Source organism: Vicia villosa, linkage group LG2 (genome assembly GCF_029867415.1).
Source record: "Vicia villosa cultivar HV-30 ecotype Madison, WI linkage group LG2, Vvil1.0, whole genome shotgun sequence".
NCBI classification, from domain to species: domain Eukaryota; kingdom Viridiplantae; phylum Streptophyta; class Magnoliopsida; order Fabales; family Fabaceae; genus Vicia; species Vicia villosa.
In genome coordinates, this window is record NC_081181.1 from 186,648,788 (window position 1) to 186,660,760 (window position 11,973).

The 11,973-nt window shown below is 30.1% G+C and overlaps 1 protein-coding gene across 1 annotated transcript; it reads left to right on the top strand.

The window, feature by feature from the left end:
- Positions 1-7,316: 7,316 nt before the first annotated feature.
- On the top strand, positions 7,317-8,229 carry LOC131650879 (protein MAIN-LIKE 1-like). Its single transcript, XM_058920583.1, has 2 exons — positions 7,317-7,526; positions 7,819-8,229. The coding sequence occupies exons 1-2, from the start codon at positions 7,317-7,319 to the stop codon at positions 8,227-8,229; spliced, it is 621 nt and encodes a 206-aa protein (XP_058776566.1).
- The last annotated feature ends 3,744 nt before the right edge of the window (positions 8,230-11,973 follow it).

The window sequence follows — 11,973 nt, forward strand, 5'->3', positions numbered from 1 at the left end:
TAATATATCCAGGCCTTGTCATAGCTGGAGGCAACCTAACCATTGGCCTAGGGCCTCAAAATTTATTTATTTTTGTATGTTCAATATTAACATTAGCTAACATTTAATTATTATTATCATTATTGTTATGTTTTGTCCATTTTATTAAAGTGACAATCAATAAGGCTAAATATAACCGTTATGTCCCTATTTATTTCTTTATCCAGTGACTCTTCGGTTTTGTTTGCGAGTTTGGAGGAGAAGCGACGGGAGGGCTTTGAAATATATGAAGAATTGAGTGAAAAAAATCAAAAGATTTTATGAAGATTGTATCGAAGAAGGGTTTTGGAGGGCTTACATAAATTTTTCAAATATCTTTAAGGTTGTTATACTATTTTGAAAATTAAAAATTTAGTAATGATAATGACTCTTTTATCATTCTAAACAAAATTATTTTTTCAAAAAATGTCAAATATTTTTCTATACTTTTTTAAAGTTACGTTTTCGAAAACCTTCCCCTCCCCTCCTCTCCCCTCTCCTCCAAACTCGCAAACATAGCCTTCAAGTCTGCCACACCTATTAACTCATATATGTATTACTTTGAAATGCAAACCCATCAATTGTCAATAATTTGTTTAAATCTTCCACCCATTATTTGCATAAACTCATTATTTGTAGATATAAATATTTAATAAGTTTATTAACCACAAAATCTCGTGAATCATGTAATCTAAATTACTTATTATCATAAACTAAACAATTATTTATTTATATAGTTGATTTGAACAATTTTAAGTATATAATATTATTTTGTATTTTTAATTAATATTAAAATGTTGAAAGATTAACATTAATTGCATAAAAATTAATTTTTTAGATTTGATTTCTCAATAATAATAAATTTCTATTTAAGATCAATAATATTTAACAAAAATTAAATAATCTGATTTTATAACCAATTGAAAAAAAAAAGTTAAACAAAATAAATTAAAAATTTAATAAATGATTTTTGTATTAGAAAAACTCAAAAAAATAATTTCAATTAAAAATACTATTTTAAAAATTTAGTATTAATAATTTTAAAAAATATAATAAAATTTGCCTTAGACTTCAATATTTGTTGTGTCGACACTGAATATATCCTGCTACATATATGCACATCACCAATTATGTCAGTCAACTTTAAACTTCTATGTTCTCTGGCAAATTATTCATTTAACAAAAGAAAAGAGACATTTTATTAAATTTAGATTTGATTTAATAATTCAATTTTAATGTTAGTAATTTATTTTTGTACTTTAATGGACATCTATATAGAAAGATGAGATTTGAATGCTTTTAATTGCTCTTATGTAGAATGGATGTTTTTGTATTTTTCTACAATTTAACTTTAATTAAAATAAATATATTTTATTCATTTGATTTCCAAATATTTTATATATTTTACTCTAAACTTGTCTCTTAGGATACTTAACTTGTGTCTTAGGACACAAGTTAACATTACTCCTAAATTAAATATTTTATCTCTATCATTTTTTTCAAAAACTTTGTTAGTAATTTAATTTATGCACTTTAATGAAGAAAAAATTGTTGACGTCTATAGTATCTTTGCTATTAATTCAGTTTAATGCATTTTAATGAGAAAAGAAACTTGTAACATCTATAGTAGAATAATTGATAAAAATAATTTTCATTCTTCTATTGTAGGGGTTGTTTTTGGCATTTTTTTTTACTAGAAATCACCCCTCAACACCGTTTTTACTTCTCTTTTTATTTAAATAAGTGGTTATCCATATAGATTTGCTTCTTCTTTTGTGTGTTTTTAAGTTTTCATCGTCTTGTGCGGTGCTTGTTGGTTTTCCCGTCTTAGTACGGTGTTTGTTGGCTATCCCCTCTTAGTATAGTTTTTGTTGGTTCAGATTGACACATTCACTTTAAATCATTGTAGATTTGAGGAAGACTTGAGCGTCAATATTTCAGATCCAGAAGTATGAATATTCAGGTGACTTTTATTTTGTCATATTTGTAGGCACTTTCATGTTGCTGTTGTGTGTTATTAACCTAGGTGCGGCAAAATTGTTTGCAGATTCACCTTTTTCAGTTTTTAGCAATTTTGAATTTGTAATGGTCAATGTATTTTTCAATTTGAATTTGAATGAATATCTTTTTAGTCAAAAAAAATTGATAAAAATAATTAGATTGGGATGTTTTTAATTGTATTACAATATATATTTAAGAGGTATACTATAGTTATACCAAAAAGCATGACACCGTATGTTTACACCGTAGCCTTTAAATTTACTTTTAAGTGTGACACAAAATCCAACTTGAATAAAAATAATAATTAAAGGAAAAATGTATATGAAACCGTATCATAATACGGTGTGGTGTCTCATTTTTTTTAAAATAACTAAGTTTTTCAAAAAAATTACGCATATAACCAAATTTTCAAATTAATTATATAAATAGCCATTTTTTCACTATTTAAACACATTGTCGCCACTTGTATTGGCGAATTGTAAATTGTGGCGGTTTAAAACCCCCGCAAATCGTTTTCTGTTGCCACTTGCATTGGCGACTACACATAAAATTTTAATTTTTTTTGTAAATTTGCGGCAATTTTAAACCCCCACAATTTACAAAAAAAATTAAAATTTAAGTGTAGTCGCCAATGCAAGTGGCGACTTGCACTAAAAAAATATTTGTGGGGCTTTTAAACCGCCACAATTTACAATTCGTCAATGCAAGTGACGACAATGTGTTAAAATAAAGAAAAAATGGTCATTTATGTAATTAATTTGAAATTTAAGTTATATGCGTAATGTTTTTGAGAAACTTAGTTATTTGAAAAAAAATTGTCAAATTCAGTTGTAAGCATATCTTTTCTCTATATTTATATATACTCTATACTAACTCTACTTAAAGTATTAAATAGCGAATTGATATCATACAATTACATTACATTTGGACATTAAAATTGTACCTAAATTCATTAATTTAGTATATCATAATAAATTGTTAAATTCAAAGTTAATATATGTTAAGTTTGTATATGATTAGTAAAATATATTTTTTAACAAAATTAATTTTAATTATTTTCTTTTCGATTTTTTTACTATTTATTTTAAAATAAACATGCCAATTATTTAGAATAGATGCTTTTACATTTTTCTGTAACTTATCTTTAATTAAAATAACTATTGACATCTATAGTATAGTAGTATAGTAGAATGATGAGATTTGAGTATTTTTAATTGTAATAAAATATATAACCTACACAAGCTCTAATTAAGGAATGAATTACTCCTCCGTCTCACAATATTTGTCATTTTTCTTATTTTTATTTCTCTCAAATTATTTCTCTATTTAGAATATCAATGTGGTATTTATTATTTTTTCCACTAACTTACCCTTATTTATTGTATTTTAATTCATTTAAGTACTCCACTACCTATTATTAAAAAGATTATTTTAGTAAATAAGACTCATTTTATTATTGAAATAAACATAATTAATTATTTTCTTAAAACGTGTGAAAACCTCAAAGAAAACACCTATTGTGAGATGGAAGGAGTAATAACTTATCCACCATTATATTTAAAATAATTTAAGATGATAAAAAATTGTGCATAAATTAGCATACATATGGATTAAATATTTTATCTCTTCATGTTTTTCAAAAGCTTTGTTAGTAATTCAATTTAATAAAGTTTATTGAAAAAAAAGGTTGACATCTATATAAATGTGTAAGTTTGAAAATTTTGGTTTATCGATATATTTAATTAATTATATTTATTTATTATTATTCAAAATAATAATTAATTTATTTCTTATTTTAATCAACAATTATTTTTATTTGAGCGATAAAATCTTTATTTCGAATCCAATTTTATTTTATATTTTAATTTAATACAATTGAGAGTGATATTTTTAAATTTTAAGAAAACAATTGAGAGTGATATTACTAAATCAATTTATTGTATTCTATTTTAATAAAACAATTGACAGTGATATTACTAAATCAATTTATTGTATTTTAAGAAAACAATGAGAGTGATAGTTATAAATTTTACCAACTCCTGTGAATTTTCTCATGAAACTTTATTTTCACAGGTCACTATCATCATAATACATCTATTTATTTTAACCAACAAAATAATTGTAAATATTTATAGATATTAGACATATTGGATTTATTATGTTAATAATTTGCTATATATATTTTTTAAATATTTATAGATGTTAGTGATTTTATAAGAACAATTATATATCAGCAACAATCAAACTTTATTAAATGATTTAAGATATGAATGAAATTACATTTGCAGACACATGGGTCTTCCATTAATACTACTATCATAAAACAACTCTGCATATTTTTCTCGAGTTGTTCAAAAGATTCGTATCAATATTCAATACTGAATTATTTATCTATAATATATTAATTACCCCACATGCCACTTTTTCATAATCATAAAATACAATATTCATTATTTCAGGACGACTGCACAAAGCTCTTTGAAGAATAACCTTTCGTTACCCTACCATAATATTATTCACTATTGAACTTATTATGGTGTGTTGTGCTATTTGAAAGTGTCGGAATGTTATTATCTTCGAAGGTGGTGTCCTTTCAAGAATAGATGGTTTGGGGTTAATAAAACTTATGTCATGGGAGTGGTTTTTGTTTAGTTGTAAGCTAGATTGCGATGTTCTTTGGACGGATTGGTTTGTATCTCCTACCATATTAGGCTGAGTTTGTGTTTTGTTTCTTGTATTATGGGTTGTGCACCCCTTGTGCCACTTATTTTTTTCAGTTGCTTGCTTTTAAAAAAAAATTATTCACTATTGAAGAAAATTTTGTAGCATTATCATCTAATGGCTTTCAAAAATTTGACTCAGAAAATTGTTATATGTTTCATAGCGATATGTATCGAGAGGCTAATAGAGATTCACCTGGCTGCTGTTAGAATTCGAAAAATTCTCAAATATCTTTAGAGGAATATTAAGCCTTGGTATTTGTTTGTTCACAGTGTGTTTAATCGGAATCGATCACCATACTTGCCAATTGTAACTAACAAGTCTATATAAGAACCATTGCAATATAATAATAGGTCTCAAACTATTTAGTTGTACTGTTCTAATTTTAAAAATTAACTCTAATAAAATAAAATGTAAATAAATAAATAAATAAATAAAAGTTTTATTTTAGTAAAATTGTAAATATATTAATATTCAAAAAAATGTAAATGATGTATAAATATTTAAATTTAATTTAATTTATTTAAATATAATTTTTTTTCTTTTTTTAAAGTGAAGTTCCTTTATTATAAGAACAATTATTATCATTTGTTAAGGAAAGTAGATCATTTAACTGACATCGCAATAACAACAAAAAATTAAACTTATAAAATGTGAGAAGATCTCTCATCCCTTTCAAATCTCACAATTATTAGATTAATAATAATTGTTAGATTAATAATAATTGTGCGTCAATTTATATAATCCCTTTCAAATCTCATAATTATTAGATTAATTAAAAGAGAAAAGGGATCATGCACCACAGTATAAAATATTTTTACACTGTCAACCAATCTCGACTATATATTTAATTAAAATATTTTTTTATTTTAAAAAAACTTTAATGACATGACAGATTGATGACTCTCTATTAGATGAAAGTGTAAAACTATTTTACACTGTCAGTACGGTATCTTTTAACTATAATTATAATTGTTTGTCAATTTCTATTAATAATAAAATATAAATATTCAAAAAGTTTCTATTTTTAAAAATATTTTTAAGACTATGACACCTTTAAATTTTACATAGTGTTAAGAGTTTTAAAATTTTATTCGAATTGATATAATAGTATGAAAAAAATAAAATAATTTTAAAAATTAAAAAAATACGGCATTGAAATAATTCAAGATCAACCGTTCAAAAATATTTTAAGTTCAATAATTTATTTAATCATAACAACTTAATTAAAAATAATATTAAACTTGATAATTTTTTAAAATATTATTAAAAAAATGAAATCTAACAATATATCATTCTATAGAAAAACTAATAAATTAAACAACATATAATAGAATATTATATTTCTTCATAGTTGTTTTGATGACAATTCAAAAACATATTTGAAATTTTTTTGATAGATAGGGAGATATGGGTTGACTTGATGCTATTCTATTTATTATACTTTCAAAATAATATAATTTTGGATGTGTTAGTGGATGGTAGGTATGATTTTAATAAATGTAGATTGGTGGAATGGTAGGTATGATTTTAACAAGGTTTTTTAACGAGTGTTTTAGGGAACTCTTTAAAAAAATATTCATTATAAAAGTTAATATTTTCATTTTCAATATATTAAATACATGCATTTAAAAAAAAAATTATCATTTTAATTACATTTCCAAAAACACTGATTAACTTTTTTCTTCATTTTGGTATTTTTGTAAAATAATATATTTAAACTAAAATTTTTTTATAAGGGATCGAACCAGTTTCCTTATGTTTAAAATAAGCATATTATTGTCGCACAACAAATATATATAAAATAGATTTTGTTATACACCCATACACCTTTTTAGGAACCCGTGGTGGAAATCCCAAAATAATCTTATATTTTAAAGATGCATATTTGAAGGCACATTTTTCTTTAAAAAGAGGTAATTTCGGATATGCATATCCGAAGGCACATTTTTCTTTAAAAAATGGTGATTTCGGATATGCATATTCGAATACACCTTTTTTTTTAAATAAAAAAATGTTTACGAATATGCATATTCGAAGTAATTTTTTTTTGTAAAAAGGGTATTTTCGAAGATGCATCTCCGAAAAGTGTTGCGTTTTTTTCAAAACTCAAACAGACACCCCTTCACTTTCATTCTCCTCAAAACAATTTTTTTTTCACACAAACTCCTCTATGCCAACTTGTATTCAAAGTATTCTTACTCTACAACTCCTTCCAAACATTGATAAGCATTCAAAGCTCTATTCAACATCTACTCAAAGCTCCAACAAATTGTAAGTTTCCATAACTTTGAACTCAAACTTGGAAATGTTATTAGGGCTATTAGAAATTAGATAGGGTGAAGTTATTGTAGATCAATGATAATTTTTAGTTGGTAAAAATTGGATTTCGATTGAGTTAGGGCAAGAAATGGTGGTCCGTCAAAAATGGTTGTTCGCATGTGTTTTTGGAAGTGCTTTTCCAAAATCACCTCTAACCAGTTTCAGAAATGCATTTCCGAAATATGGTCTTAGCTGTATTTTTGTTTATTTTCAAATTTGTTTCAAAGTCTTACCGGTTGCATTTTTTTAGGAAAATGGCAGGCAGCCAGGCACTGGCCGCTCGACTTAGACAGGGTAGGAAGACACAAACAGCCTCAGCTCGGCGCGAGAGAGCTGCACAGCAAGCAATGATTCGAGGACGGGGTCAACTCCGAGTACTAGTCCAAATGGATGACTCGCCTGCAGGATCTTCATTTGCATCGAGGAGTCGGATGTCTCGGGCGTCTTCCTCTCGTGAGGAGGAGGTACGTGAGGAGGAGAAGGAGGTGGGATTGAGGAGAAGGAGGGGGAGGTATCCGATGTTCACCCTGAGCACGGCGAGGATGATGCTCAGGACGCGGAGGAGGGGGTTACCCGGGAGGGCTGTCAGACACATCTGTGTTGTTTTACTATCATGACCATGTCGCTCGACGAGTTTGGGAGGGCGAAGTTGTTTTTTTATTGCATTTTCTAATTTAACCGCTTTTATATTGTTGTTTCTATTGCACTTTCTTCAAAGGGTTTAACTAAATTGTTTTTTTATTTTTGTTGTAATAGGAACGGGCGACCATAAAATCCGTGAACCATGGGCAGAAAATATTTGATCTGTTTCAACCACAGGCTCAGTGGTTTAATGACGTTGTAGGTGGTTCTGAGCTTGGCGGGTTATGCATGATTGGATATAGTAACAGCATCCACAAGATGTATGGGGCAATTGCTGAAAGGTGGCAAAAAGAGACTTCGTCTTTCCACTTTCCTGTTGGGGAGTTGACGATCACCCTACATGACCTGGCATGTCTTCTCCATCTGCCTATCATAGGGAGTTTATTGGACCATTCTCAGATACAAATGGTTAAGGCCATAGAGTGGATGGTGGATTATCTAGGTATGGACCCAAATATGGCGGATTATGAGTGCAGAGCGACGAGAGGGGCCCATATCCGGTTCTCCAGCTTGAAAGAGCTTTAAGAGAACCACTTGGTGGCGGCAGCGGAGTGCGAGGAGGAGGGTGACGAGATTTTTGTTGAGTATCACCGTGGTTGCGCTCTGCGGTGTTGGTTCATGTTCTTGGTAGGCACTATACTCTTTATGGACAAAAGTGCAACCTACGTGGACATGACTTATCTCTGGTACTTTATTGATCCAACTACAGTTCACGAGTGGAACAAGGGGGCTGTCATTCTAGCATACATATACTAGAAGCTGAATGAAGCCTCCATTTAGAGGACCAGATAGTTGACTTGCTCTTGCACACTCCTTACGATACATTTTTTTAAATTATATCACATTTAATTATGTCATGTTTCTATTTAACATATTATAATATTTGTGTTTCAGAGCTGGATCATCTCTTATTTCCACCGCATCCACGACTACAATCCTGATCGCGCTTACATTGATGTCATGCTCAGGGCTGAACGATATGTCCTCTAGAGGGGGAATTAGAAAGTGGGGCCATATCGTGTATACCTCGATCGTACTACTCACGATGACATCCGGTGGACGCCCTTCACTGATTACGGTAATGTTGTCCCATTCGGCCGGATCACATTATATTCTCAATGGTTGGTATGTGGTTGGTATGTCAAGTATCTGCAAGAGCGGTGCATGAGACAGTTTGGACGTGTACAAATGATACCGAGGTCTCTGTTTAAGGTTGCTCCTGACACCGTTACCCGCTGGGAGCTCATTACTATCTTTGAGGATTGGGCGCATCATCTAGTCCCAGAGGAGTATCGGCATACACGGGCCACCCAGAGCTGGAACTGTGTAGATGGATATGTGACATGGTTCAATCAGGTGTAACATCCTATCATGACACCCGGTGCTCTTGGGTGTCCATCTAGGCCAGCACATGAGGAGCTCTTGGAGAACCAACAGGCCGAGGATGACCATGCCACTGATTTCTTACCGATCTGTCAGCGGATACACTCGATAGGATAGATGGCATTGGAGAGAGGAATCATTGATTTAACGCCCCAGATTGCTCTTGGGATGATCGACTGACCCCACAAACTAACACGTGTCTTTTCAGCATGCTTTGACCTCACTCACACGCTTTCTACAAAACTTCCCAAAAGGTAACCCGTCCTAAAATTTCTCTAAGTCAAGCACGCTTAACTATGGAGTTCTTATGGAACGGGCTACCGAAAAGAAGATGCATCTTATTGGTATAGGTAGTACCCATCAGTCCTTATAAGCTTTCCTTCAACCATGCAGTCCCATACCTGCACGGCCTCAGGATCTCTCTCATTTCGATGTGGCGACCACTCCTTGCCATATTCGGCCTCGAGTGTTACACGAGGTGCAACCATCCCCCGCCTTCTTGGCCTCGGGTGTTACAATTGAACAGGGCGGTCCAGAGGCGGTTGCCATAATGCAGAGGATGGTCGGTGAGGCGTCTAGTGTGGTGGGGTATAGGAGGCAGGGGAGGTCGCAGGAAGTTCGCATTAGGCATACTCAGTAGTAGATGCCTATTTATGTTTTACTTATGACTTTTTATCAGGTGTTGTAATATTTTTACATTGTGCACTTGTTCGAACAAATACTTCCATATTATAGTATCGATTTTTTAATCTACTTTGCATATTTTTTAATTCCGTTACATTTTTTCGATTAGGTAATCTACTTTGCACTCATATTAGACCATATTTCGGATATGAATCTCTGACACAGCTTCTTGGTGAATTCGAATGAACAATAATATGGTATTAGTGTGTAACATAGTGTCATACCCCAAAATTTGCCCACACTTTTCAAAAATTCAAGACTATTTCAAAAAATTGAATTTTTATAAAATTTTGGGTTCATTTACATTGACATTCTGAATTTTATAAATATTAGATTTAAAGTCTATTTTAAAAATATAATAGTTTACTCTTAAATTGTTATATTTTAATAAATAGCAAAATGCTGGCTGACACTTCATAAACCTTCAATTGGCTTTTTATTTCAAAAAATAAATAGCACAATTGGTAAGGAAGTAAGGTTTGCAAGTACAGGGTCTTGGGTTCGAATCCCACTTCTAACCTCTTTTATTTTTATTTGCTTCTAACACTTTCTCATTTTATTTGTTTCTAACTATGATTTTAATTTTATTTATATTAAAAAATAAAATCACAAAAATAAGTTTTTTATATTAATTTTCGTTTTTTTAACTTAAGCATTTTTAGAAATTATTATTTTTTCATTTTTATGTATTTTTTTTTTATCACAAGAATATCAAAAAAAGACACAAAGTTATTCTCTTTCCAAAACAACCTCAAGACAGCATCTTTAGCTTTCCAAAACATTCTCAAGACAGCATTGAAAGGAAATTAACTATGAGGGACAAGTTCTTAATATCAATTAATCTGTTGTCCAAATCCAACTATGACATATTTCTGAGGTTTATATATATAAAAAAATAGAACGCTAACGGGGGAGAAAAAACTCTACACCGAAATTCATACAACTCCCTCCTCCAAACCACAATTTCAACAACACAAAAACCTTACCGTAAACTAACAATCTTATCATTTTTTAACCCTTATACTATTCCTCTCTCTCACGCACAACAACCATTCCACATTTTCACAGCAACCATTCCGATACCCTTAATCAATTTCAACCATAAATCTTCATAAACCTTGTAAATTTGAACCACCATTAATCTTTTCATTGTCAAAATTCTAAATTCTAACAACTTACATGTTCTATTAACAATAGCAGTAACATTTTGTTTTGATTTTTATTTTTGCAGACAACTATATCATAAAGCAAAAAAGAAAAAAAAAAAAGGAAAATTGTTGTATTGGTGTTTTGTCTATTTGATGTGCAGAGAAAGAAGGATCCGACAGAATCGTAATCGGAGTCCATATGCCGCCACTTACCCATTTCGCAAAAAAGCTCCGATTAAGTCACAGCAATAAACACCCAACCACCGCTCCGTCTCCGATTTCGTGACAACCGGCGGACCGCGGCACACTCACCAACCTCCGGCGAGCCATTCCCCTCCGCGAAGATCCGAATCCGCCGTCAACACGAAATCATCCACCACCGCCCATTAGAGTCGGTAAACTTTGCTTCTTGTTTTGTTGAATCGTACATTATGTGTATCTAATTTCAAGAGGTTTTTTTTATGCTGACTAATTGATTTATTGAGTAGAAGGAAGGAATATTGAGAGAAGTTGAAAAAGAGGACCGTGAGGAGTAGGAAGATTTGTTCTCACTTTCTAGGTTCTGATGTTTAACGTGCTGGTCAATTGTTTTGTTTTCACCTCTTTTTGTTTTTTTTTTATTTATTTTTTTTTCAATTAAAATAATTGCCATGTGTCATTCAGAGATTGGTGGAAATAAGTGGAGCTTAGATGTTGAAAAGTCAAAAGAGGGTTTTGTTTCTACTGATGAAAAATTAGCGCTGTAGCTTTCCTTCATTTGCTATTATAAATAGTAAATACAATGATTTTCTATTTATTTAGTAATTTATGTGTATTTACTTGACTAAGTTATTTATTTTAATTAATAAATTTGGTTTGTTTAATTTCATTTGTTAGTTAGTGCATAAACAAATAAAAAATAGAGTTTTAGTTAAGGTAGTATGTGTCAATTAATTTATTGAGTTATCGAGTTAATTAATAAAAAAAACCAAAAAAAAATATTAGAATTAAATTTTATTTTTAATATTAAAAATACAACAAAAAAATAATTTCTCTTTTTAATATAATTTCTCTT

Bases quoted from the DNA above. Each gene is read 5' to 3' on its own strand.
- LOC131650879 (XM_058920583.1), top strand. From the start codon at position 7,317: ATGGCAGGCAGCCAGGCACTGGCCGCTCGACTTAGACAGGGTAGGAAG. The intron at 7,527-7,818 runs GTACGTGAGGAG...TTGTTGTAATAG, and splicing joins CTTCCTCTCGTGAGGAGGAG to GAACGGGCGACCATAAAATC.